The sequence below is a fragment of the Papilio xuthus genome, unplaced genomic scaffold, assembly GCF_000836235.2.
Source record: "Papilio xuthus unplaced genomic scaffold, Pxut_1.1 DF827680.1, whole genome shotgun sequence".
Classification (NCBI taxonomy): Eukaryota; Metazoa; Arthropoda; class Insecta; order Lepidoptera; family Papilionidae; genus Papilio; species Papilio xuthus.
The window spans coordinates 961,039-985,302 of record NW_013530969.1 but is presented as its reverse complement, the minus strand read 5'-3'; the positions used below and the strand labels follow the sequence as shown (position 1 = coordinate 985,302).

Here is a 24,264-nt window from a genome sequence, read left to right as displayed (position 1 = left end):
ATTAAAACAAAATATAGTACAAAAAGGTTAAAATAAACCAATATTTAAAATACATACAAAAGTAATTTTATAATCCAAAAGGGTAAAAAAGACAATTCACTATATTATATGCAATTAGTGTAATTTCCTATACCTTCACAACTATCACAACATTACGAGGTGAAAGATCAGTATGTTACGTGACACATGAAGTAAGCAATCCTCGGAGCATACAGGAAGCGAACAGGAACGCGGTTATCGTCTAGCAATATATTACTGCCCTTCGACCCTTTCCCCTCTAACCCCTTTACGCAAAGCATAAAATCATATTAAAATTATTAATTTTCATTAACCACCATCATCATCAACCTGCCCTTATCCCTATCGAGGGTTTGCACAGTATGTACTACTCCTCCATACAACTCTATCAGCGCTCATATCCGAATCTACCCGCTTCCTACGCATATCCTCTTTCACACAATCATTCCATACTTTTTTGTTCTTCCTCTACCTTTGTAGCCATCCACATTCAATCTCTTTACTTTTTTGCTTATATCATCATCATCATCCCTTCGCATAACATGTCCAAACCACGCTAATCTTTTACTCCTCAATTTCTTAATCACTGGCGCTAGTTTTCAATAATCACCAGTAAGGCTAATTATTTGAAAGCTCAATAAAGATACAAAATTCTAACAACCAATCTGCTGGGGTCATTAGTCGGATAAATATTATAAAGTCTATTAATAATGCTTCAACTGAGCTTTATAGTTGGTATCTGACCTCACGGAATGCACTTGAACCCACTCTCGTATGCCCGTATGCAAATTCCAATTGCAATTCCATTAAAAGCTTAAACAGGAATTGCATACTAATTCTCCCAACACTATCTCAACTATCAATAGAAATACTAGCGAAAATACATAACGCTCCTTCGATACTCAGTTCAAGAACGCTATGATCAATAAGATAACTGAAACGTCTATCTGAAGATGGGACAGTAATAGCCTATTACAATGATAGGACGGATATATACGGGCGCTGGTTGGTGGTCGCTTAGACCACACGTCGGCAGCCTAACAAAATTAAATGACCTCCGACGCCGATATATCGTTTCATGGAAAAGATTTTAGTGACTAGACGCCAGGAATTGGAATTTCTTGTTACTATTTGGGGACTAAGTAAATTTAAAATTTGAATAATTTTTCTGTTTCTTTCTAATTAGAAATCATAGCAGAGAATCACATTTCATTGTGTAATGTCATTTAAATGGTTTTAACGATTTTTATACTATGACCAGTAAACTTATAGAAGCGCCTAACTATAAATATTATATCGTAAAGAACCTTGTTATTAGATCTTGCATCTTTTGAAAGACATGCTACTGTATTCAAGTGTTAAAATACGAAAGATAATTTAAACATCTCGTATACGTAGCGCGATGGTGTCATATTACTGCCATTCATGCACCAGCCAGCCAGCCCCAGCGCGGCATGATATTGAATTATAAAGAAACACGACCCGGCGCCCGTCTGATACCTACTCAAAGGATTCATTTTTCATGTACGCAAGCAAAGCGTAAAGCCCTACCAGTGCTAAACCTCACAATGTAATAGGCTCTCATCAGTTAAGAAATACAAATATATCCCGATAAATGTTGAAAGCACTGGCTAGTTATTTTTTAATAGTACCTGCAAGGCGATAAACACTATCTTAAGTAACTACCACGGCTTATCCACCTAACTAGCTAACGAAAAGTTGAACGAAGATTGCCTTCAACCAGGCAGTGTGTCACGGCCAGGAACAGACGCTTCATTAAAGAAACAATATTTTTGAATGCCTGAAGAAAATATCCGAAATAAAAAGACAACAACTAAGGTTAAGTGTACGGGTTTCCGATCAAGAGGTTGGCGATTGGAATCCCGCCATTGGAATATTATCGTAAACCATGTCTAGGCACAACCATAGAGCTTAGTTGGAATGGTACAAGAAATATTAGTAGATTAACAAAAATCTGCTAATAATTAAAAAAAAGGTGTCATATTACATATTTAAACAGTGTCATATGTGTTAAACTAATTGTGTAAAATCGCGTATATCGAAAGTTTAATATGACACACTTTGTACTTATTAAATAGCGTTGAGAGGCGAAACTTTAGCCGGCGGGTATAAGCGCGTACTAGTGTCGCCGCAAATGTAAACACGGCAGCCGTGTTGCGGTTACGCTTGAGAATATTTCATAACTAATATTACGTGACTTCCTGTCTCACTGAATTTAAACATTAACATATATATTTAAACACTATATGCGAATGTTTAAATGGACTGATATCGCTGAAATTTGGCATAGATGTAGAACTTAGTCTAGAAGAACACATGGACTACTTATTAAGTTGTTTTTAATTTTCCGGGAACGGGGTCGCGGGCAATAGCTAGCTATTAATATTACGGAAAATTACGAGATATCAGTAATGTTTGCGACACTTTATAATAATAAACAAACATAAACCATTAACAATGCGAAGTTTTGCAAACAGTAAAAAATATAAGCTATTTATTGAAAAGTTATAAAATTCTGGATGGATGGATGCACATAAGCCACTCATTAAGTTTTTTTTTTAATTCCGCATTGACGGATTCGCGGGCGCCAGCTAATATATAAATAAAAACTTTGACCACAAGACAATAGTGACATTAACGTTTGCATCACTGGCTATACTCAACACACAAATAATGGGGCTCATTAAAAGTTATTAGCAGTAATAAGATTTACATACATCGGCAATGAAGACAACAAATGCGATGATCGCGTGACCCTACTAAAGGACAGAAATTTTAATAGCTACTTTAATAGGAAACGACAGGAGTTTTTTATTAATTTTTAATGAACTACAAAAAGCTAAGATAGTTATTATGGCTGCATTATTATTATTAGCACAGAATTGTTGACATTTTCATTCAAACTAATTATATATTTTATTATATTTAAAAAAATACAAGGAAGTTTTTTATGGTGGTATTAACATCCTAACGGATAAATGGTTTCAGCAAATTAATTATATATTATATAATACTATGGTAGTAGTCAATTATTTTGCGGTTAATTCATTTACCAATTAATTCAATAGTAATTCATACAATTCTGTCATTAATTTGGTTATTATGTTGCGATCAAAATCTTACTAATATTATAAATGCGAATGTTAAGATGAGTGGATGTTTGTTAGAGCATAGTCGGGAAGATAACATAGATTAATAATTAAGTTTTTTTTAATCCGCGCGGACGTACTCGCGGGCGACAGCTAGTTATTTTTATAAAAACGTGGCGCAGTGATGAATGATCAATTTATCGACTTAGCACGACCTACTTCTTCGTAACCTCGGTCTGCTTATTAGCGTTTTAAACTTGATATAGACATTAAAAGCCCTTAACGTTCCATCACAGCTCCACACTAAACTAAGGCTGGAAGTGTTCTGACCTAAATATATTCTTTGAATATTAACACGTGCACACTTTTGGGAAAGCGAGATAATCAACTTCATGAGGGTAATGCACAAATTTTATGAGTTTATACTAAAGATAAATACATAAAATTACACGGAGACATTGGTACTTATGCAACGTAACTATAAGGACTTTATGAAAATTCGTAGACGTAAACATCGTGTGGCGAATGTTTAGATGTTTGTTAGAAGGTATATCCAGAACGGACAACGGATCGCAGTGAAATTTGGCGTAGATGTCTGGAAGAACACATAAGCTACTTATCAAGTTTTTTAAATTCCGCTCCGACGGAGACGAAGGCGACAGCTACTGGTTTAAATAACAACGTAGTATATGCAAATAACTTCTAAGATGTAAATGGTGTACAGAAACTAAATGTGTAGGTATATTTCTGATTTAGTGAGCCTATCTGCTACAGTTGGTATCTAAGTACCTTTGCGAGTGTCACTCTCGTGGAAAGGGGTAACATCAAAGGGTTTACAGCGCAGTCGAGTGGTTAAGCAGACGGAACTGAAAGCGTTACATTCGCTCAATCGTCGACCAAATTTTCACAAAGGAATCGGCTTAATTAAATTACACATTAAAACGAGACGAGAGTAGTAGTTTTATATTTGACGTATTTTGTATAAGATTTCCACTAAGAAATTAACAAAATTTCTTAACACATCACGTGTTTAAAATTTTATATGAAAAAATTGAAAAGAAGTCTCAAATTTCTATTTCCTTGTGATAATTCCATATCCATTTTGTGTAAAAATTATCGAATAATCACTTTTTAACTACGACAGCTGCATTCGGCTTTGAAGCAGGAAGATTGCATACCTTGAAGAATATCTCGTAATCTCAAAATGAAATTTTCCAATAAAAAAAATATTCAATATGTCTTCAACTGACGCTCATATTTAGTTAAAGCTAATACGGTGATTGCATAGAAGAGTTAGACAAAGTTGAAAACAAGCTGCCGCACTCAGTTATTGAGAAAATGCTGAAATGCACTTTTCAAAGTTTCGACGATTGTTTAAGTATGTGCCAGCTTCAAAGTATTTCGCTGCACTTTATATAGCAGCGTACATGTAAAATCCTATACGTAGGTTCATTCTTTAGTGTAAGTTTTTATTTCAATATAAAGTCGCAAAAATTTTAAAGAAAACATACGAAAGATGAAATTTTTAAGAACGTTAATGCATTCATATAAATACGAGTTGTCTCCGGCGATTCCGTCCGCGCAGAATTAGAAATAAAAATTAATTATTAGCCTATTTGTTTTTCCAGAATATGCTCTACATCTATGCCAAATTTCAGCGAGAGCAAGAGATACCTTCTAACAAATAGATATCCATCTACTTATACATACATATAAATATTCGCATTTATATTAGTAAGATATATATACAAAACATATTATATTAAAAAGAGAACACCACCGGCTGCGGAATCCCATGACTCAAACAACCAGTGGTCAGGGCTGCAGAGACAGGAACCTTCTCACGATGCGCGCGGTTTCTAGGATAACTGCCTTTTGTATCGGGCCCTTAATCCAACTGTTTAGCGAGAGCTTCTTGAGATGTTGGTCGAAGCTCTTCGCTATCAGTCCATTTACCGATACGACTATCGGAATAATGGTAGTCGATTTCATACGCCACATGGCGGTAACCTCGTGAGCCAAATCTAGGTATTAGTAAGATTAATTCTTATGGTATTCTGCTTGACCATTTAAGACTTTAATGCGATCTGACTTAAATATTATAGTTAATATTCGAGCTACTTTTCGCCTAACACGTTGCAACAATTGATAGTTTTTCACAGAAAAGATCAGACAACTATAATAATGGAAAATGACAAATACTAAGCTATCCATATATCTTATTGGAAACTGCTTGAAAATAGTTGGTAGGCGTTTCCAGCCAGGTGTTATCGTAATTAACATTCAGCACAGCACCGCCGAGAGCGGAACAAGCCCTGCCATATGTGGTCATGAGAACTCCAGCTTGTGGACTTGCCACGAAATGCGATGCGCGTGCAAAGAGATCGCGATATTCTTTTTTTTTTGTTTGCGCGCGCTGTCTTTTGTTTTCGATCCGATCGACCAAACAAGGTCTGAAAGTGAATTATAAATTAACGAGATACATCCGACGGAGCACCTTATAAATTAAACGAAGCCGTTCCCACACTTAATATTACAATAGTAAACATAGTATACATCTTACTAATATCTTACTAGTATTTTAAAAAATGGAGCGTCGGTGGCTCAGGGGTCTTGCACTTGACTTGCAATCTGCAGGTCCTGGGTTCGAATCCCGCCATGTAACAATGTGTTTTTCGATTTTCGATTTACAGATGTACTTTTATGCGACGTTCTTACGGTGATGGAAAACATCGTGCACATATCTGAGAAGAAATTCAAAGATACGTGTAAAGTCAACCAACCCGCACTTGGCCAGCGTGGTTGACTATGACCTAATCACCCTAATCACTTAGGGTAGGCTCCGAGCCCCTCGGTGGGGACGTATAGTGAGCTGATGATGATGGTGATTTTAAATGTTGAGATGGATGAATGGATGAATATTTGTTTGAGGTATCTCCAGAACAGCCCAACGGATCTTGATAAAATTTGGTATAAATATAGAATAGTCTGGAAGAACACATAGAATAAATAAGTTTTTTTCATTAAGCGCGGACGGAGTCACGGGCGACAGCTAGTTGTACATTTTGATAAATGTCTATGTGTAGATGAAAATTAGATTAAGAGGTGTATTTACGTTTGTCTAAAAATGATCTTATTCAATAATGATATTTTCAACAATTTGTGAAACAAGATAAACAATACCAATTATGAATTAGATAAATCAGATAATTTTTCAAATAATATACGTGGTAATACGGTGAACTAGAAATAAATGACGTCATAATTTAAAAATCGATCCAGTTTTGATTGTTGCAATAACCTGTTCGAAATGAACCGTATCGTGTGTGCGTTCTCAATTCAAATAGAGAGGTATAGAACAGTTGGCGCGAAAATGGAAGCGTGTGGCTCGTTGCTAATGGGCAACGCCATGTTGGTAACAATTCCAGTATGGTACTTCTGCATCGAGTTAACGTATATGGCCAGTTGTATTATGCGATAAAGATAATTCAATTACTTAACGGTATAAATAAATAGAAATTAATTTCCTTGTTGAAAATTGAAGCTTAAAACTAAGCTGATATATTCGATATTTGTATAACCTTTGGTTGATGCAATTTTCGTAACGTATGCAAAATGTTAAAGTTTAATCGTGTCCCACTTAAAATATTAAACAAATAACTATGCTATCATTACCATTTACGTCATGTTTATAAGAATGTTGAAATTGTGTTCCTACCATTCGTGAACGTTTTATTATTAAATATAAAGGTTCAACATGTAGTAGATATCGGCTCTTGAGATTAAGAATCAATGACAATATTTAAAAAAAAAAATCAGTAACAGTTACGTGAAATGGGTAAATATAACTTGGTAACGAGTGAACGCGCTTAGTACACTAAGTAGACACGATGTTATGGTTCCCGCTAGGCGCAGGGCCGATGTGCGCTCGGAGTACCGGGAGGTGAGGCTTTTTGCCGCGCCGGAGCTGGTTGAGAGGGCAAAAACAAATGGAAACCACTTGCATGGCTGCCACCCTCTTTAATTAGTGGAGTCGACAAGCCGCGACTGCGAGCTTCGGTTAAATAGGCTCCCTGATTAATTCAGATGCGAGTAATATTTTTTCAAAGGCTGCTTGAAAAAAAATTTTACGAACGTAAAAAATGTTCCGTCTGTTATTCCACCCATTTTATTTTACCACGCGACACATCAAAGTATTCCGAGAAAGCTAATTATGAAACCGAATATTAAGCAATTTCTCATCATGTATCTCAAACAATTGTTATTATACGTAAAAAAAATAGATTTTAACGTAATATTTGTTATTTAAACAACTAATACTGTTCTATAGACCTATAAGGGTATTAAAAACACTGGGCATAATAATAATAAATCGATCTTAATTATATCACCTCACAAGCGCCCCCCTGTGAACGCCAAAAATCTCACAAGATTCCCATTGTACTGTATCATGTATTATAATTTTTTTCTTTTATGCTATTTTATATGTCTAAATAGATTTTATTATATATTCTTCAACCTTGATGTTGGCGAAATCGTCGTAAAAACGATGAGGTCCATTATTAATTAAAAAAAGAAGATTTTTATATATTCACCTCTCTCAGATATCCTTGTTTGATTATAGATAAAAAATAATGTTTTTGGCGCGTAAAAAGGCTGACAGAGTACTAATATATAAACAAAGAACACACCTCCTAAACTATGCCATTATTTATATCACCCAGCTGACAATAAAAATACTTATTAAATTGATTTACATTGATATCATATATGTGGTTTAATTTATGCTTATTTACCTTTTACATGACATATTATACAACATTTATTCATACATTCTTTGATGCACACTTGCCTCAAAAAAATATGTGAACACATTCAAAACTATATAATTATGCAATTTTACTATTTTCCATTTTCAAAATTTGAAAATAATAATAGTTTAAGACAACTCCAATAATTAAGGAAGCTTTGATTTTAATTCAAATGTATTTTTTTTTGGAAACAGATAATTAAAGTAAAGCACTGGAAATCCACACAAGCTTAAAACAATTAAATTTGATATTTCATCTTTAATTTTTTTTCACTTATTTAATATTTATATGCTTTTCTTATAACCAATAAATATATCACTTTCAAAACATTTTAAAAGACAGACTTATTTATGTTATTTGATTCATTGGCAAACACACTCAGTGGTTACTACATATTTTATAACACACATCTAGAATTAAATTAATATTGTGAAAGAGACTACAAAGATTACTTTCACTCAGAAGAAGGATGTAAATTCAAATATGAAGGTTGATAAATAAGAAAAATACTAAACACTACACCAACCAAATAAAACATGTGAAAGTCCTTACAAGGAATGTTGTATTTTCAATTTGTTTAATTTTTTACTTCAGTCTTTACGCATCTTTTAGAATTAACTGTTGCATGTCTACATCACCCTTTCAGAAGTCAATAAAAAGTATTTTAAAGTTAATGCCTTAATGGTTTTAGGGATGAAATTGCTATTTAGCGGTCATGGATTAACCTAGTATTCAACTGTTGCCATGAAACATCTTCCAGCACAAATCTGAAGCTTATTTGGAATTATTCTAAAAGATATTAATAAAATTCTTTTTAACTACTAATATTATTTTAAACCAACAACTTATAAGATAAAATTGAAATTACCAGCTTTACTAAATATAATGTAATTGATTAAAATAAATTTAATGAACCTACACATTTTCTTTAATTATTATTTTTAGCATAATTATGTTTATGTTTACATATTTTACTTGGAAGTTTGTGAGGCAATTGTATGAAATATTTTTACAATTACATTTACTAAAATATTAACAAAATTATATTAAGAAATTATGGAATAGTATTATACTTACTTGATCAGGGCAGAAATATCCAAAGGCCACCATTCCAAACAGTGAAAGTAGTAAACAAAAGAATATTACTTTTCTCAGTTTTGATCTTGGCTCCATTTTTGTAATTTCGTATGCACCGCTTGGCAGAAAAAGAGCAAAATCACTATCTACTTGCACTGATACACTTTTTTGCATTTCGTTCGAATGCATGTCTCATTTTTACAAAAATATCTTCACGCACTGACTTGTTAGAAATTATTTTCGCTACATTGAAGAGCGCACAGCTTATCAATTAAAATATAATGTCGAGTTTATTAGGATATTATCGTCTTTCGATTATCGAACATAGATACGAGTTCGATAACATTGTTTTGTATCGTTCGATTTTACACAGCTAAAACGTTATACCACCACCGAGGCCAAAACTAAAGTGTGAGCTGCGAGCCGGTGGTACTTCGGTGGCTATACATCTTGGATCGCAAAATGACATGACACCGTATAAACATTTTATATAATGCAGTAATAACGTATAGTTTCACACTCTTCGTAGCACTTTATCGTTGTATCGTGTACTCCATATTTAATTTATAAAACTATAATAATTCTTAATTCATGAGGATACTTATAAACAAAAGCAAAATTGCCTTTCGTTTTCGTTCATGATTACAACTTGTTCGTTCTGAAACATTTTGACATTGACATATAGCATCTACCAAAATCTTTGTTGTGATGTATTTAAGATTAAAAATTCATACCAAACGTATGCTTGCTTTCACCAAATTTTAACTCAATAAATTAAAGCAATTTTTTACAAGCGACTATTTTTTTTTTACTTTAATGTGAACATAATTTTGTGGTTGCATAGATGATTTTCTTCTCTTTTAGTATGTATGCACAGATCTTGTTCTTAGAAGTGCTGTATAAATGTAGATGGACATCACATGATGATTTATGATTTCCTTATCTTACCTATTAGATCAATCTAGGATTCTTAGGTAACTCAACTAAAATTGATGACCTGCAGTATGATCACGATTCACATATGTAAAGCAGATCAGTGGATTGCATAGGATTAAATTATGATTTGCGTTTCGAGCTACAAACCATTTACATTCTCTTTGCAACAAACTGCGAGTCATCAGACAGCTCATCGGTTCAGTCAGTTATAGCACTTCAGGATGAGACGAGAGCTATCAAATTCGTTAAGCCTTTCTCGAATTTGAACTTCTAGTAAAAAGGCATCTCGTGGTAAAGTTTGCAGACTCTTGAAAGTTTATATAACGTTGTATTGTCTGACGGAACTAACAGTTGATAATTTCCAGCTGGTTTCCTTTTTGTTGAATCCCAATTGTAAAAACAGGTTTACATTGAGATAAATACTAGTTAATAAATAAAATACTATTCACATTTTGTTGTACACTGGGGGCGGAAAGAGTTGGGTGCGCCCCAGATATCACATAATCCCTACATCAAAGTAAGAAAACGTAGCTCATAAGTTTTGGAATAAAGGGAAGTTAGGCAGTTGCAATTGAAAAGACGCTGCAAGGTATCTTTGTTGTCTTCCCGAAGTCTTGCTCGGCACACGACACCACCACTGAAAGTAGGAATATAAAAAAGGCAAAGGTTGGATTAAAATAATACTTAACAACGTCTATGACAGGTTTTAATCCAATATTATTTGAACTCTATATTATAATACCTGACATAATTTTTGTAAAATTTGCGAAAACTGAAACACAAACTAATCACACATTGTAGAGTAATCACCTTCTACACATCAATGCTTTTACAATTTCATTGTTGAGATTTAAACAATTCTGTGTTCCCGGGGAAAAGTGTTGATGGAACAAATACTCCTATACTTAGAAATCAGCATCTAAATTGCAATGAAATACATGTAGCATGCAACAGCAAATTACTATATTTGTAAAATAAAAATAATGTAAAATATAGTGTGGCATTAAAACTAAATAAATCTAATGTTTTAAAAAAGATAAAAAGGCACTTGAAAACAAGGTGGGGGTGATAACAAATAAATCTATTGTACGTCAATATGCAAATTCATTTATCGATAAATTTTCTCTCGTCACACTTTTGTTGCACTTAAAAATATAAAATACTTTAAGTTTTATTTTAGAAAACACATGTATATATAAAACATATACATACATATAGTACAAATCAATAATGAACAGTCCCAATCTTGTTAAATCTATGAAAGGTAAAACAAAATTAGCACATAATTTTATCTTATACTTTTGTTTGACATAATGATTTTGTTGATTGATACATTCATTCATAAAGTTATAATTTGTTTTTTAACACCATTTGTAAGTGTTTGGAGTTAAGACAATCTCAATGCCACGAGAGAATCCATTCACTTTTGAATAATAAAAAAAAGTTGTATATAAAATGTCCACACCTCATGTGATTACGATTTAAATGTAATATATAAAAGTTATACAAGTCTCCACTGACATAAACTACTAGTATTTTTATAACATTTCCGACACTGACGAATGCGGGATAGTTCTAACACTACACTCAGCGACGTACACATCGATGTTGTCCGCACCACTCTCTCATTAAAGGATCAACTCCTCTCACAACAGAATTTTTGCAGTTATAAAATTACTATATTTTATAATTGATTTAGTCCACAAATTTGAAACAAAGTCCACAATCCCCACTCAATCCGTGTGCTACGTAACCGCCACACGACAATTTATTTGATAATTAATTAATGTTCTGTTTGTCCACTAGCCGTTTGTAATTAAACGTTCTTCCAGTACAAAATATTATTAGCACATTTTAATTTGTAGATAGTTTTTCGTTAGGAAAGCACTGTTCAAAACAACAATATTCTATGATGTTACATATATAATTGTTCAGATTAGAGCGCAATCGGTCGCAATATTGATTCCTTCTTCTGTATGTATATCTACATACAAGTGGATTGTTTATGCGGTACCAATTGTTTATTATACTAGTTATCTATGGAGAGAAGCCAGTCCTTGTAATTTTCTCACACATCAAACACGATCAGTTGCGGGGGCGCCCGCGGCCACGCGATCCGTCTCTATCCTGGAAGCCATAATACAATTATTAGAAATATAAATAATATAGGTATCATGGGTACTAGCAAAGAACATTATCACGAACCTTATGATGAGATCTATAATTGGAGTCGCGATCACGATAGTCATGGTCACGCATGTCGCGGCCGTCGCGGTCGTCACGGTGGTCGCGGGAGTCACGTGGGTTGCGAGGATCGCGAGGATCGCGATGATCCCGCGGATCACGTGCATCACGATGATCACGTGCGTCTCGATGGTCGCGGCTGTCCCGTCCGTCGCGCCCCTCTCGCCCGTCGCGCCCCTCACGGTGATCACGATAGTCACGATAATTACGATAGCCACGTCCACCCTCATGATCCTCACGGTTATTGTCCTGGGGATGGTGAGGCACTTTACGGGAATCTTCCTCTTCTTGGCGCCTTTCGTAATGAATGAAGTCGTCAAAAATTGAGGTAGAATGGCAGTAACTATGCATTATTCGTAGCACCTGGAGACCCTTGGCGTGTGGCACTTCCTGTGTGTCACGGGAATTCGTCACGGGCTTGTTTTCATTATTCTCTAACTTGATATGACGCAATTGTACATTCGGAACGTCTTTCACGTATATCCACCTAACTCTGAACTGACCCTTCCACTTGTCCTGCGACCACACATTAGAGTTGGAGTTGTAGTCGACCGCACTCGTCATGCGCGCCATACCGCAGAAATGTCCACTGCCGTTGACAGAGAAAAAGAGAAAGACCGCGCCGCCTTCTCTTTCGCGTTCCCGAAAGGCGGAATCGAGACGTTTGTTTCCATGCTCAGTGCTGCACCATATTTCATACTTGATGCTGCGGTGTATATCATCCTCAGAGTAAGATTTGATAACAAAGAAACGTGCTAAGGGAGCACTTAAGTCAAACTCCTTGGGATTGTAATCATTTTTTACGCGGAGCTCATCGAGTACGGGATGAGGAGTAGGCGCGGCGTTTGCAACGACCGGCGGTGGTGGTAAGGATGGCGCGGGGAGAGGCGGGCGCGGTTGATGCGGCGGCGGAGCACGGGGGGCGTGCGCCCAGGCTGGCGGCGGCGGCTGGTGCTGCGGCGGAGGCCCCCTCTGCAGAGACGCAGGTGCAGGTGCAGGTGCGGGGGCGGGCGCGGGCGGCTGAGCTGGCGCCGGGGTTGGCATCGGTAGTGGCGCCGGCACGGGTGGTGGTTGAAGCGGCGGCGGCGGCGGTGGAGCGGTGACAACCGGAGCACTCTTACCGGCATCCCATGTACTGATATCCATGTTATGTTTCCCTGGCACTATCGGCGGCGGGGGCATCCCCGGTCCTTTCTTTTTCAAGCCTACCGTTTGGGATGTCGGAGCCGGTTTTGCCGGTTGGCTGGCGATAGAAGCCCATGTCATCTTTTTGGGTTGCGATCCACTCGATACGTCTTTGAGCTCAGAGATGCGCTCTTTATCGGTTTTATGTTCTCCGAGCGAGAGTGCCTGGACGCCGCTGTCGACAGCCTTAATGCCGTCTGGAACGTACAAACCGTCAGCCCTGTAGTAATCATCGTACTGTTTTGCACGGCCTAATTGACCCCAAGTTGAGTAATCACCATTTCCATGAAAGTAATTAAAAGTTGAAGCTGGCTGCCCGAATGCAGCTGTTGAAAAGGGTGTTGTTGATGGTCCAAAAACACCTGAAAATTATAATTACTATAGTTTGCTATGAAATCAAACTTACGATTTAAAAGCAATATAAAAAAATTAACATAGCAATTTGAACTTAATCCTTTAATTTGCAGTAATACTAGCTACCATCCATTCCATAAGAATCGTGAGGATTGTATCCCCCGAGGAATGTCATTGGGTCGGTTCCATTGGTGGACCATGTACCATCCCCAACTCCAAAAGCTTGGTAAGGAAGAGCTGTTGTGCCATAATAACCTGCAATTTAAAAACAATAGTTCTTTTAACAAAATCAGAATAATAATACACACATATAATATATTTGCTACAACCAAATTTTGCAGATGCAAAAATTTTTTTCTAGTCAATGGGAACAAACATCCGTGTGTTACTGTTTAAGAATTGTATTATTATTATTTTTAATAAAAAATACAATAGATTATGTACCTACCTGCCGCGCTGTAGGGATCGGCTGCTGACGAGATGGGTGGAGCATACGAGGGTTGCTGCTGGTGACGCCATGACACCTCTGCTAGCTCGTCACCACCACTTTCTAACTGTTGCTCTTTAGGTACATTTGTCGCTGTAAATTAAACCCAAACAACTCTTATTACTACAAAAATTGGTATTGTCATTTTCAGCTATCATGGCAATCTTGGCTTAACAATTTAATGTATAGTGGGGCATTACAGGATTCAAAGATAACTGAAAACAGTAATACATCTGTTTGATAGCTACCATGTCAAATATAAAGAAAAATGTTCAACTTCCTCCTTTAGCTTGGATTGGATAGCAATACAGAAAAGATTATGTTATCAATTTGAATGTGAATCAGTTTTTAGTTGCACACAAATTTTATTATGCTGTGTTCTACAATATTCTATCCATATAATAATCACAAATGAAATACATTCTGAATTTTGTAATTAATTTTCTTTAGTTTATGTTTTTAAAGACCAACTGATATAGTGAAATGTTTGTTTTATTTACTCAGGTGTCCTCAATAGCTGTCTACATTTGTCATCAAACAATATTTGTTGGAGGAAAATAGTGAATGTTATCTGGATTAATATTGATACTATGTCTAAAAATCTTATCTGTATTGATAACTTTATAAGTAGATATAAATTTAAGATGCATCCAAAACAAAGGATACTCTGTTTAGTTTTCCAAATAAAACTTTATTTTAAAAATTAAATAAAAAACAGAACATTATTTGTGAACAAATGAAACTTGAAGATTTTTTTTTGTCACCTTTTCATACAGGAAGTAGGAAATACTTAATGAAAATTAAAACTACATTTTAAATTAAAAGAACTGTATAAATATTTGAATTTACAAGATAATACAGTCTCTAAGTTCTTATCATTGTATCACAGATTATGTTATAACAAATCCATAGGGAATAGCTTTGCATTATTATTTGTATCAAACATATTGTAATTTCTCGTGATTGCTACATGTTTTATTGTACACATTTTAAAGTTATAGGTAAAAATATGCATTTTAATCGAACGATGTAAAGTATCATACACGTTTAAGACCGGACACGACGCTGACCGGCGCGAGGTGTCCAGCCTACGGAGAAAACATTTGCAACGTCATAATGGTACATATTTACCTTGGTTCCCTTGTCCTTTCATCCGCTAAACGCCCAACGGATATGAAACAATAAAGAAAACAGCAAATTTTAACGGAAAAAGTCATCTAATGAAGCGTAAACAATACAAAAATATGTGAAAAAACGAAATACCTGATCTGACACGCCTGCTGACATTGGCCGCGATTTCAAGAATATTGAGCACTTATTAAAGTTATTCTCAAGACTATAACAATATGAAATCACATCAGTTACACTTCACTGTGTCCAAATTGTCCACCAAACACAATAATTAAAAAGTCAGCAATTTATGAAATGGCTATGAAAGTCCTATTGAATACGAGATAATATGGACGTAGTAATGGCGACCGTCACAATGTTACCAGTAAAAAATATTGACAAATACAGATATTTTTTTAAGAAAATACGGCCACACTCACTAAGTAAATATAATTATTTTGATCACGATTATTGCAGTGTAACAAACGTAACGATTACATTATTCACGTACAGTAGAGCTGTAAATCAACGCTGCCATAGACTGTAAACACTACTTTAATTTACTTGCTGTACTGGCTAACACATATCTTTTAATTATATGTGTAAGATAGACTAACCGTTGGTTGGAGACCAAAATCTTTCTACAGAAGCTATCGCCATTCCTGTCTTTCATTATTGACAAAACTAGGATAACAATGCTCAGAAACCCAAGGTAAGCAATTTAGCCCGTGCAACTGGGTGACCAAGGAGTGCTACAAGTCAGCGTTAAATTTAATGGGGTAAAAAATGTTATTATGCATTTTGGATTCTAAAATGAAACGGAAATGTAAATAAACACATTGCACTTACGCTGTCTCCAAAACTTAAATGAATAAAAATACAAAAGGTAACTGTAGTTTAAAAGCCATTTATTTTTTTGTAAAGAATGAAGATATTGTTTTTGTTCCACTGGCAGCCTTTTGTCGAGCTTTTTCTTTAGCTGTTGGCTTCTTTTTGGTCTCAGACGATCCATTTAACTGAACACCAGCTTTCACATCAATAAAATCTTCACACATGGATTCATTCTTGGCTTTTTTATTTGAGTTATTTAGATCAGCCTCAGACTTTCTCTTCTTTCCAACTGTTTCAATTATTTCAGGTTTAAAATTAAACCGTTTTTCTAGTTTTTCAACTAAGTCCTCTTGAAGGTAGTCTGATATTATACCATGAGCATATTTGAGATAAAATTCTAAAAAAAGCACATATATTTAAAAAGCAAATATGTTGGATAAAAATTGTCACCCTAAAATAAAAAGGGACCACAAGTTTAATTTCCTAATACGACTTTAGGGTCCTCTTGAATGATACTTCACTATATAACACCAATTTTTTCGTGCAGAATTTTGCATAAATAGCCTAGTCAAAAATTCAGTCTCCAAAGGTATTCTTTATTGCTCTTATGGTCATGATTCTAAAATAGGTTATGTGTCCAAAAGATCTTAGATGAATGATAAACTAATAATCATTTTTACAAACCTTCATCAATGCTGTCATTGTTTAGGTTACTGGATACAAAAGTAGATGAAATAGCTCCAGATGTTACATGGATATTTTTCTCCTTTAAAACATTTGCTACTTTATGAATCCTTTCTTTTAACCAGTTTAATGTTTTTTCCTCATTGTATTTATAGGCCTTCATTTCTGCTGGACCCTAATTATATAAAAAAATCAATATAATTTTATGCAAAAAACCATTTAATGGTCAACTTGAATTATACTTTTAAAAATATAATATTATGTAATATCAACTTAATTTTAAGTTATTTATTTTACTATGTTAATTATTTTATCACCTTCAAATCTCCAATATTTTCCATATTTTTAACATAATCAACAATTTTATCAAATCCCTTCTCTGATAATAAATCATTTAATGGTACTGCTCTGTTGACACATTGTTCCTTTAATCTAGGGAGAACTAAAAACAAAAAAAAAGTCATAAAACATGTTGTTTCAATGTAAGTTTTAGGTTTGTTTAGATGGTTAAATAATATTCTTAGGAATAATAAAGAATAACGATTTTGGTATAAATAAAGTATACCAACCTAAAAACAATGGATTTATTGGAGTAACCATTAAAATACTCCCGTCAGATTTAACAAAGTCACCAATAAACCATGATCTATATGGTTCGTTGAATGTCACCACTTCAAACATTTTGTTGTGAACATTATCTAAGCAATACTTCGATAAATTCCCATGAGCTGGATGAGGAAGTGTAATAATGCTGAAACTGCTATTTTCAAATAACGATTCTGTAAAAGTTTTATCACCATTATAATTTTAAGACTGTAAGCTAAGAATGTTGTTAAGACACTTTTGCAACCTTTAATAAGTAAAATCCACGAGTTTTCTATTCTTTTTTGAGATACACTTAAATTACTTGATGTAGAGTTTGATTTCTTTTGTGATCTAGTAGTCATACTTATTTACTTTCTAGTTACTTTACTTATTCATATAAAAATAAAGAAATTTCCCGCTCAGCATTCAGTAGAAGTTTTCGCTAAACCGTAATCAAATTAAAGTCAAATGTCAATGTCAAACGGTTAGACATAAGATAAGTCAACGATCTTATATTCCATACAGCCATCCTTTTTAAATAAATAAAAGAGAATTTAATTTTGGTTTACTATCTCTCAAAGTTTTATATGAAATCTAAAAACAAACTCATAAAGAAAACTTAAAATCGGATCTCTATTCACCAAGAAAATAACATTCTCTTGACATCACGAATCTGTCATTGTCAGTTGGGTGGACCTATTTGTCAATGTCAAACGCATTTACGAAATACAAAAGTTTTGTTGCCGCCGTTTCATACAAATTTATAGTACTTTTAATTAAAAAGCTATAAACATCTTAAGATTTCGTTACTAATTTTAAACATTCAAAGATGCAAGCTTTTTTAAAGACAGGGAAACTGTCAGCAACCGATAAGCCGTCAACTTCAGGTACAAAACCTACAAAGAAGAAACCACCGGCACCATGGGTTGAAAAATAGTTCGTATTTTCAAATATTACTTACGTTTTCTTTTTTTGTGTTACGAGCGAATAAACATGATACTTGTTATTTTACAGCCGACCTAAAACAATTGACGACATAGTCGATCAAGGTGAAGTTGTACAAGTTTTAAGAGAATGTTTATCGGGTGGTGATTTACCGCACTTATTATTCTATGGACCTCCAGGAACTGGTAAAACCAGTGCTATCTTAGCAGCTGCTAGGCAGCTCTTTGGGGATATAACCCGTGACCGTGTGCTGGAGTTAAATGCCTCAGATGAACGTGGTATACAAGTTATCAGGGATAAAGTCAAATCATTTGCTCAGCTAACTGTCAGCAATACAAAACCAGAGTAAGTAGAGTTTTAATCAAAATGAGAAAATTTAAACAATTTCTTTTCTAATTTTAGATAAAAGTAAAATTGGCATAAAAGAAGACAAAATTTCATCATAAACTTGTTCCTTTTTAAAATATTCAAAGATCATTTCAAAATAATATATCAAAAATAATTTAAAAATTTTAGTGGCAGACCATGTCCTCCATACAAATTAGTTATACTGGATGAGGCAGACTCCATGACAACCGCAGCACAAGCTGCACTACGCAGGACAATGGAGAGGGAAACCCGCACAACTCGGTTCTGTCTTATCTGCAACTATGTGTCCAGAATCATTCCGCCTATCACAAGCAGATGTTCAAAGTTCAGGTTCAAACCGCTTGCTAAAGAAAATGTTATTAAAAGGTTAGTTTGTTAAAGACTATCTGACTTAAAGTCTTTCTGCTGCATTCAGACTTTATAAGTGGTGTCCTCTACCAAAAGTGTCTGTTTTGTCTTGTAATTTTATTTGCATTAATTTTAGTCGTAATATTATTTAGGTTACAGGAAGTTTGCAGTGCAGAGGGAGTGGATGTTGGTGATGGAGAAGTTCTGCACCAGGCTGTGCACACTTGTGATGGTGATTTGCGGCGAGCACTCACTGCCCTCCAGTGTTGCCAGCGTTTACTTGGCAAAGTTACCGCTGATGGATTAATTGAGGTAGTTTTTAATAAACTTTGAGTAACCGTGGGTACTTGTAGCATATTTTATAATCAATTTGTTAAGAATTTTTAGCATATTAAAGGCAGTCAAGAAATATTGAATAAAATACCTTTCTAGTTATTAAAACGACTGTAAAAAAAATAACTTTCATAATTTATGATTTCAGGTGACTGGTTTAGTTCCAGATAATTTGGTCAATGAATATTTAAGCATAAAGAATTATAATGAGCTAGAGATATTTGTGAAGAAGTAAGTTTTAGTAGTAGTTAAGTAAAAATAGCTTTAAAGACAAAAACTAAATCCCATGTTGAATTGAAAAAAAAGTAGTTTCAATAAAATACAAGATGGCGTGATTGTTAAATTTGTTTTTGAAAATTTTCAAGATTTGTCAAATTTTTATGACAACTTGTCTTACAGGTTCTTAATGGACGCATATTCTGCATCACAACTGCTGGAACAGTTGAGCGCATCTGTCGTCTGCGCGGGTCATATGACCAACAAGCAGAAATGTGTGATCAGCGAGAAGCTGGCAGTCTGTTCACACCGCTTGCTGGACGGCGGCGCAGAGTTCATGCAGCTCACAGACCTCGGCTGTACCATCATCATGGCTAATAACAATCCTTGATTATATTATAAGAATTTATGTCCTTGTAAGTTTAATTTGAGAAATAAAATAAATATAGTGCATTCACTTGTTTCATTGAAAAGAAAAATAACGACCAGAAAATTATAGTTTATAAAAATTAAGCGCTATGAAAAGTTACTGGTTGGAATTTAGTGACATTTGCTTTTTCTAGCAGAGTAGTAGGTAATCTATGAACGAGATACCAAGTCCCCAAAATCAATTTCCGAATCACAATCTGCCGTCAAAAAAAGGATTTAGATTGTTGTATGTTGTGTCTACGTATATTATGGTCTTCATGCTGCAATGAATCGTTAAATCGTTTTAAACATGTAAACATTTCTTGGTAAAAGACGTCGCAATAAAATCGCATACTCGATCTGTTTACTAGTAGTTTTACACAATACTTGATTAAAAACAGCAGTTGTATTTTTCATTATGTTACTTTAATTTTTGTTATCACAGTGGGTAGTTAAATTGAAGCAGCAGGTGCACTGTGTGAGAGCGCCTGGCACGGCCAAGCCCAGGCCAGGCCATGCGTTTGCCTATACTATAGTTTACGCGCGTTCATTTCACTTCCGCTGTCGGTTGAACGGACGCGAGAGGGAGCAAGAAAGAAAGAAAATAACGTTCTTTGCGCGGAGTTGCGCCCCACCGCTTCACGGTTTGCGCGCGCTCGGTCCCCATTGGCCGGCGCATCCCCTCCCCGGTCGCTAACGCAGCGTCTAGATTTCCAGATTTCAAATCTCGACCGTTTATTTCGTGCCGTGCTCGCGGGCTGCGCTCACGTCGTCGGAAGCGCAGCAGCATGTAATTCATAATTTTTAATCACGGCAACGTGCTCGTTAAAGTTCGGTTCGGTTTGACATGACGTCGCTCATAGTGCGTGCAGTGCTGGATTCGACGGAGGCGACGTTCGACGATGAAGTCAATTTCTTTCGATGAGTGGAGGTTTAGTGCATGTTCTATTACCATCATGACTAGATCCACACTCATCCATGGAAGTTGCGATGATCTTCGTGTGTTGGCGTTACGGCGCGAAGGCGAGCCGGTGATTACGGGGCGGTCTCGGATGCCGGTGCGCGGTAATGATACCTTAGCGCGGCAGGTACGCGGTAACCTCGGCGTCTACCTGCCCGCGGCATGCCGTTCGCCGCCCGACGCTGCTTGCCGCTCGCCGCTCGGCGCCCGAAATATGTCGTTTAGATACACTCCACGCCGCTTACCTATTGCTTATTCACCGTGAGTTTTTTGTCTTGGTTAATGATTCCTTGGAATGGACTTCTAAAGTTTTTGTCGTTTTTTTATTGCTCTAAGCGTTGAGTTATTGTAAGTTGTTAATAAAAATAAGTTTTATTTTAATGTTAAAATATTTCAATAGGGGAAGAAATAAATGGGAAGGGGAAGTTAAAAGACGGCGCAAGCGCATCTGCTGTTTCCAAGAAAGGCTATTGTGGCGGTCCCGTTCCCACCGATCGAGCGGAGTGGTCAGTGCGGTGACGTCACGGGTTGGGGCCGTCAACCTGACGCCTGCAACCTACCCCTCTTTGAACCAATATAAATTAGCTGATCATAATTTTGTATCGTTCTTTTCAGTTTATATTAGTAATATAATTTTGTTGTCGATTTGTTTAATTTACAGTCTTTGATGTCTGAATGCAGATATTTATGAATTATAGACCTTGAGTTATTAAACAAAATAACCAAAAATTGGCTTCCAAAATAAAAATAAATTAAACATACACTCATTACTTATATAATATGTGCTTACATAATTATGCGATAAGCAATGATTGAAATAACTGTTAAACTACCTACTCTCGCCTAAATAATTTAAGAAAGTACCAAATAAAAAAGTAATAAATAAGTTAAGTAGTAGAAGATTTATATGGTACCTACTTTAATTCTGACCATTATTTGTTCCAATTGCCCCCGATGATGGGTTACCTTTACCCTACTTTCAACTATAGTTCTGGACGCTACTGGTAAATCTTTGAACAACGTTTGTGATTTTAAAGTGTATGAAATTCAAAAATTGTCACTTTCAAGGTAGAACACTATGAACGAAGAAGACTACGTGAAAATGCAGCCAATTGTGACTCATACATTTTTGACCACCGACAAGAATCGAAAACTTCTGCATATTATTCAATTCTATAAGTTATTTGAGAATCGAAACCAATATCAATAAACCACAGCAAACACAATAATCAAAACGAGGTAAAGGGGAGAAAAATCTTGCACAACGTTCTGGGTAAATCCCTGCCGCAAGCCACTGCAAACATGTTCGGCGGAACACAGATTTACCTTATAAATAGAAACAATTTTACAAAACACGGTCAATGATGAGAACGTTTTTCTAAGTTCTAAGTATTTAACTTTTAATGAGAAATCCGTACTGGAAAATATTATGTGTACAGATTTGTATAAAAAATAGTACAAGATACGGAGACATAAAATGCCTAATCTTTTTTCAAAAACACCACGTTCTTAATTTGTCTCAAACAAATACATTGCGTATAATTTTCCATAGTTAGCAGTTTTATGTTCACATTATTGCGCGCTATGGATGATGAACTTTCATATTTTCTTTAAGACCTGGCAGGTTGGTACTAAGGGTCCCACTGCAAACCCCTTCGCGTAGAAAAATTTGCAGCCATTTCTTAATTCTATTTTACACTTATATAACTTTCACTTCCATTTCATAACAATTTACAAAAATCACTGCATACACTAACTCCAAATGGATGTCAATTTTGAAAGCAATTTCGTTAATTTGTTCGAATGCATGTGAAAGCGTCCTATTATGGCCGTTTCTACTTACGCTGTGGGGCGTTGGTTAATTGTGTTCCGGGTAGTGGTTTTAGGGGAGCAGGTACCTACCCTCAGGTAGATAGAATAATAGCGGCCGCTGGTTAAAAAAATGTTAACGTTCGGCATCGCTCCACCCATTGTTCGGCGAGCTTTGTTAACACGTGTATTGGATGCGTACAGTGCGATAATGTTCGCTTTGATTACAACATTCCTATTTCACGAAGAACACACTTTCAAGCAATATTCGACTGTATGGTTTTTGCCAGGGACGCACGCCAAATCCGTATTCTTTGCCTACCTTTTCTGGGTAAGGTGGGTAAGTTTTGTTATTTTGTTTATGATTTATGACTATTGAGTTTGGTGAAAACGGGTTTGACGAAGTATGAAAACCTCAAGTTTATTGCATAGTTGAATGAGTGAAATCAGACACAGTATCGAAAATACAGTATTGAGTTATTGGACTTTGATACAGATTTGAGAAGACATTTTGCAAGATACTTTTTTCACCACACCAACAGTATTCAACTAGAGTTAAAGTCAAGTGTAATTGTGTAAAGCTGCCAGAGGAAAAACATTAATAAATCATAACAAGTGACCTTTAACATTTTATTACAGAATACAGACTTGTTTTCTCTCATGGTGTATAAAGGTAAAAAGACGTTATGTGTGCGAGTGCGATGTTTTTTCTCAGTGTAAACTTGGCGCTTCCGCGATGGGGGAGGGCCGTGCGAACGGAGCGAGGGTCGAGGGAACCGACCTAACGTAAGTTTCTTTTGTTTCACGCGTCATGCTCACACATGCCTGTTACATCGCTAAATACCTTAGCGGAATACAAAGCGACTTACGCATTTTCACTAGAAATGTATGAATCACATGTGAATTGTGCAAGAAGTGTCGAGAATTTTCTATTCCTTTCTTTTTATGGTACGTATTGTAGTTGTCTAACAGTTATTATTATAAACTTAGTGAACTTATACATTGTAATAAAAGAAGAAACTTTATACATATTTATATAGATTTTTATGTACTTGTTAGTCTAGCTAGTGATTGTTATCATGAGTTTAGTTATGTACCTAAATGCAATGAAAAAAAAAACCATTGTTAAACAAGAAGTATGAATATTATACACATTTTATATTAAGAGTGTTGACTGAATTGTAAAATATTACCTCTTGCAGAAACTAAGACATTAACATCATCAGTTTGACTTTGATTTAGTGTTTAAAATAAATCTGTTACACAGGCAAGTTGCATGATAGATTGTCGACACATTCATTTAAATGACACTCCCACAGATATTGCAATGATTTAGAGATCGTAATAAAGTCTAAGAAACTTAAGAAATAGGTGATTATTACAGCCCATGTTTAATCGTGGTTTTTTTATCTTAACCTTGAAGAACAGACCAAAAAAATAACA

The 24,264-nt window shown here is 35.3% G+C and overlaps 5 protein-coding genes across 6 annotated transcripts in view; 2 read left to right on the top strand and 3 right to left on the bottom strand.

The window, feature by feature from the left end:
- Hs6st (heparan sulfate 6-O-sulfotransferase) overlaps window positions 1–9,659 on the bottom strand; it is a 69,177-nt gene extending 59,518 nt beyond the window's left edge. Inside the window, exon 1 of the mRNA XM_013311699.1 lies at window positions 9,017–9,659. Coding sequence (XP_013167153.1) covers window positions 9,017–9,205 — 189 coding nt within the window. The 5' untranslated portion in view covers window positions 9,206–9,659. The remainder of the gene's footprint in view (window positions 1–9,016) is intronic.
- Window positions 9,660–10,644: 985 nt separating this feature from the next.
- Ythdf (YTH domain-containing family protein) lies at window positions 10,645–15,734 on the bottom strand. 2 transcript variants are annotated; one of them, XM_013311459.1, is made up of 6 exons: window positions 15,486–15,734; window positions 15,354–15,378; window positions 14,184–14,315; window positions 13,862–13,990; window positions 12,158–13,743; window positions 10,646–12,079 (listed from the first exon to the last, which is right to left on the bottom strand). In XM_013311459.1, exons 1-6 carry the CDS (start codon window positions 15,507–15,509, stop codon window positions 12,038–12,040), a joined length of 1,938 nt encoding a protein of 645 aa, XP_013166913.1. In that variant the 5' UTR covers window positions 15,510–15,734; the 3' UTR covers window positions 10,646–12,037. The 2 variants fall into 2 exon arrangements, with proteins under 2 accessions (XP_013166914.1, XP_013166913.1); XM_013311460.1 differs by lacking the exon at window positions 13,862–13,990 and having other exon boundaries at window positions 10,645–12,079.
- A 485-nt stretch (window positions 15,735–16,219) lies between these two features.
- On the bottom strand, window positions 16,220–17,986 carry LOC106117252 (ribonuclease H2 subunit B). Its single transcript, XM_013311462.1, has 5 exons — window positions 17,698–17,986; window positions 17,417–17,626; window positions 17,165–17,289; window positions 16,848–17,022; window positions 16,220–16,560 (listed from the first exon to the last, which is right to left on the bottom strand). The coding sequence occupies exons 1-5, from the start codon at window positions 17,792–17,794 to the stop codon at window positions 16,241–16,243; spliced, it is 927 nt and encodes a 308-aa protein (XP_013166916.1). The 5' UTR covers window positions 17,795–17,986; the 3' UTR covers window positions 16,220–16,240.
- Window positions 17,987–18,100: 114 nt separating this feature from the next.
- On the top strand, window positions 18,101–20,090 carry LOC106117251 (replication factor C subunit 4). The gene is made up of 6 exons (XM_013311461.1): window positions 18,101–18,368; window positions 18,447–18,722; window positions 18,894–19,112; window positions 19,247–19,406; window positions 19,576–19,658; window positions 19,827–20,090. Exons 1-6 carry the CDS (start codon window positions 18,262–18,264, stop codon window positions 20,032–20,034), a joined length of 1,053 nt encoding a protein of 350 aa, XP_013166915.1. The 5' UTR covers window positions 18,101–18,261; the 3' UTR covers window positions 20,035–20,090.
- Window positions 20,091–20,888: 798 nt separating this feature from the next.
- On the top strand, window positions 20,889–22,222 carry LOC106116907 (uncharacterized). Its single transcript, XM_013310966.1, has 3 exons — window positions 20,889–21,273; window positions 21,413–21,518; window positions 22,085–22,222. The coding sequence occupies exons 1-3, from the start codon at window positions 20,954–20,956 to the stop codon at window positions 22,220–22,222; spliced, it is 564 nt and encodes a 187-aa protein (XP_013166420.1). The 5' UTR covers window positions 20,889–20,953.
- The last annotated feature ends 2,042 nt before the right edge of the window (window positions 22,223–24,264 follow it).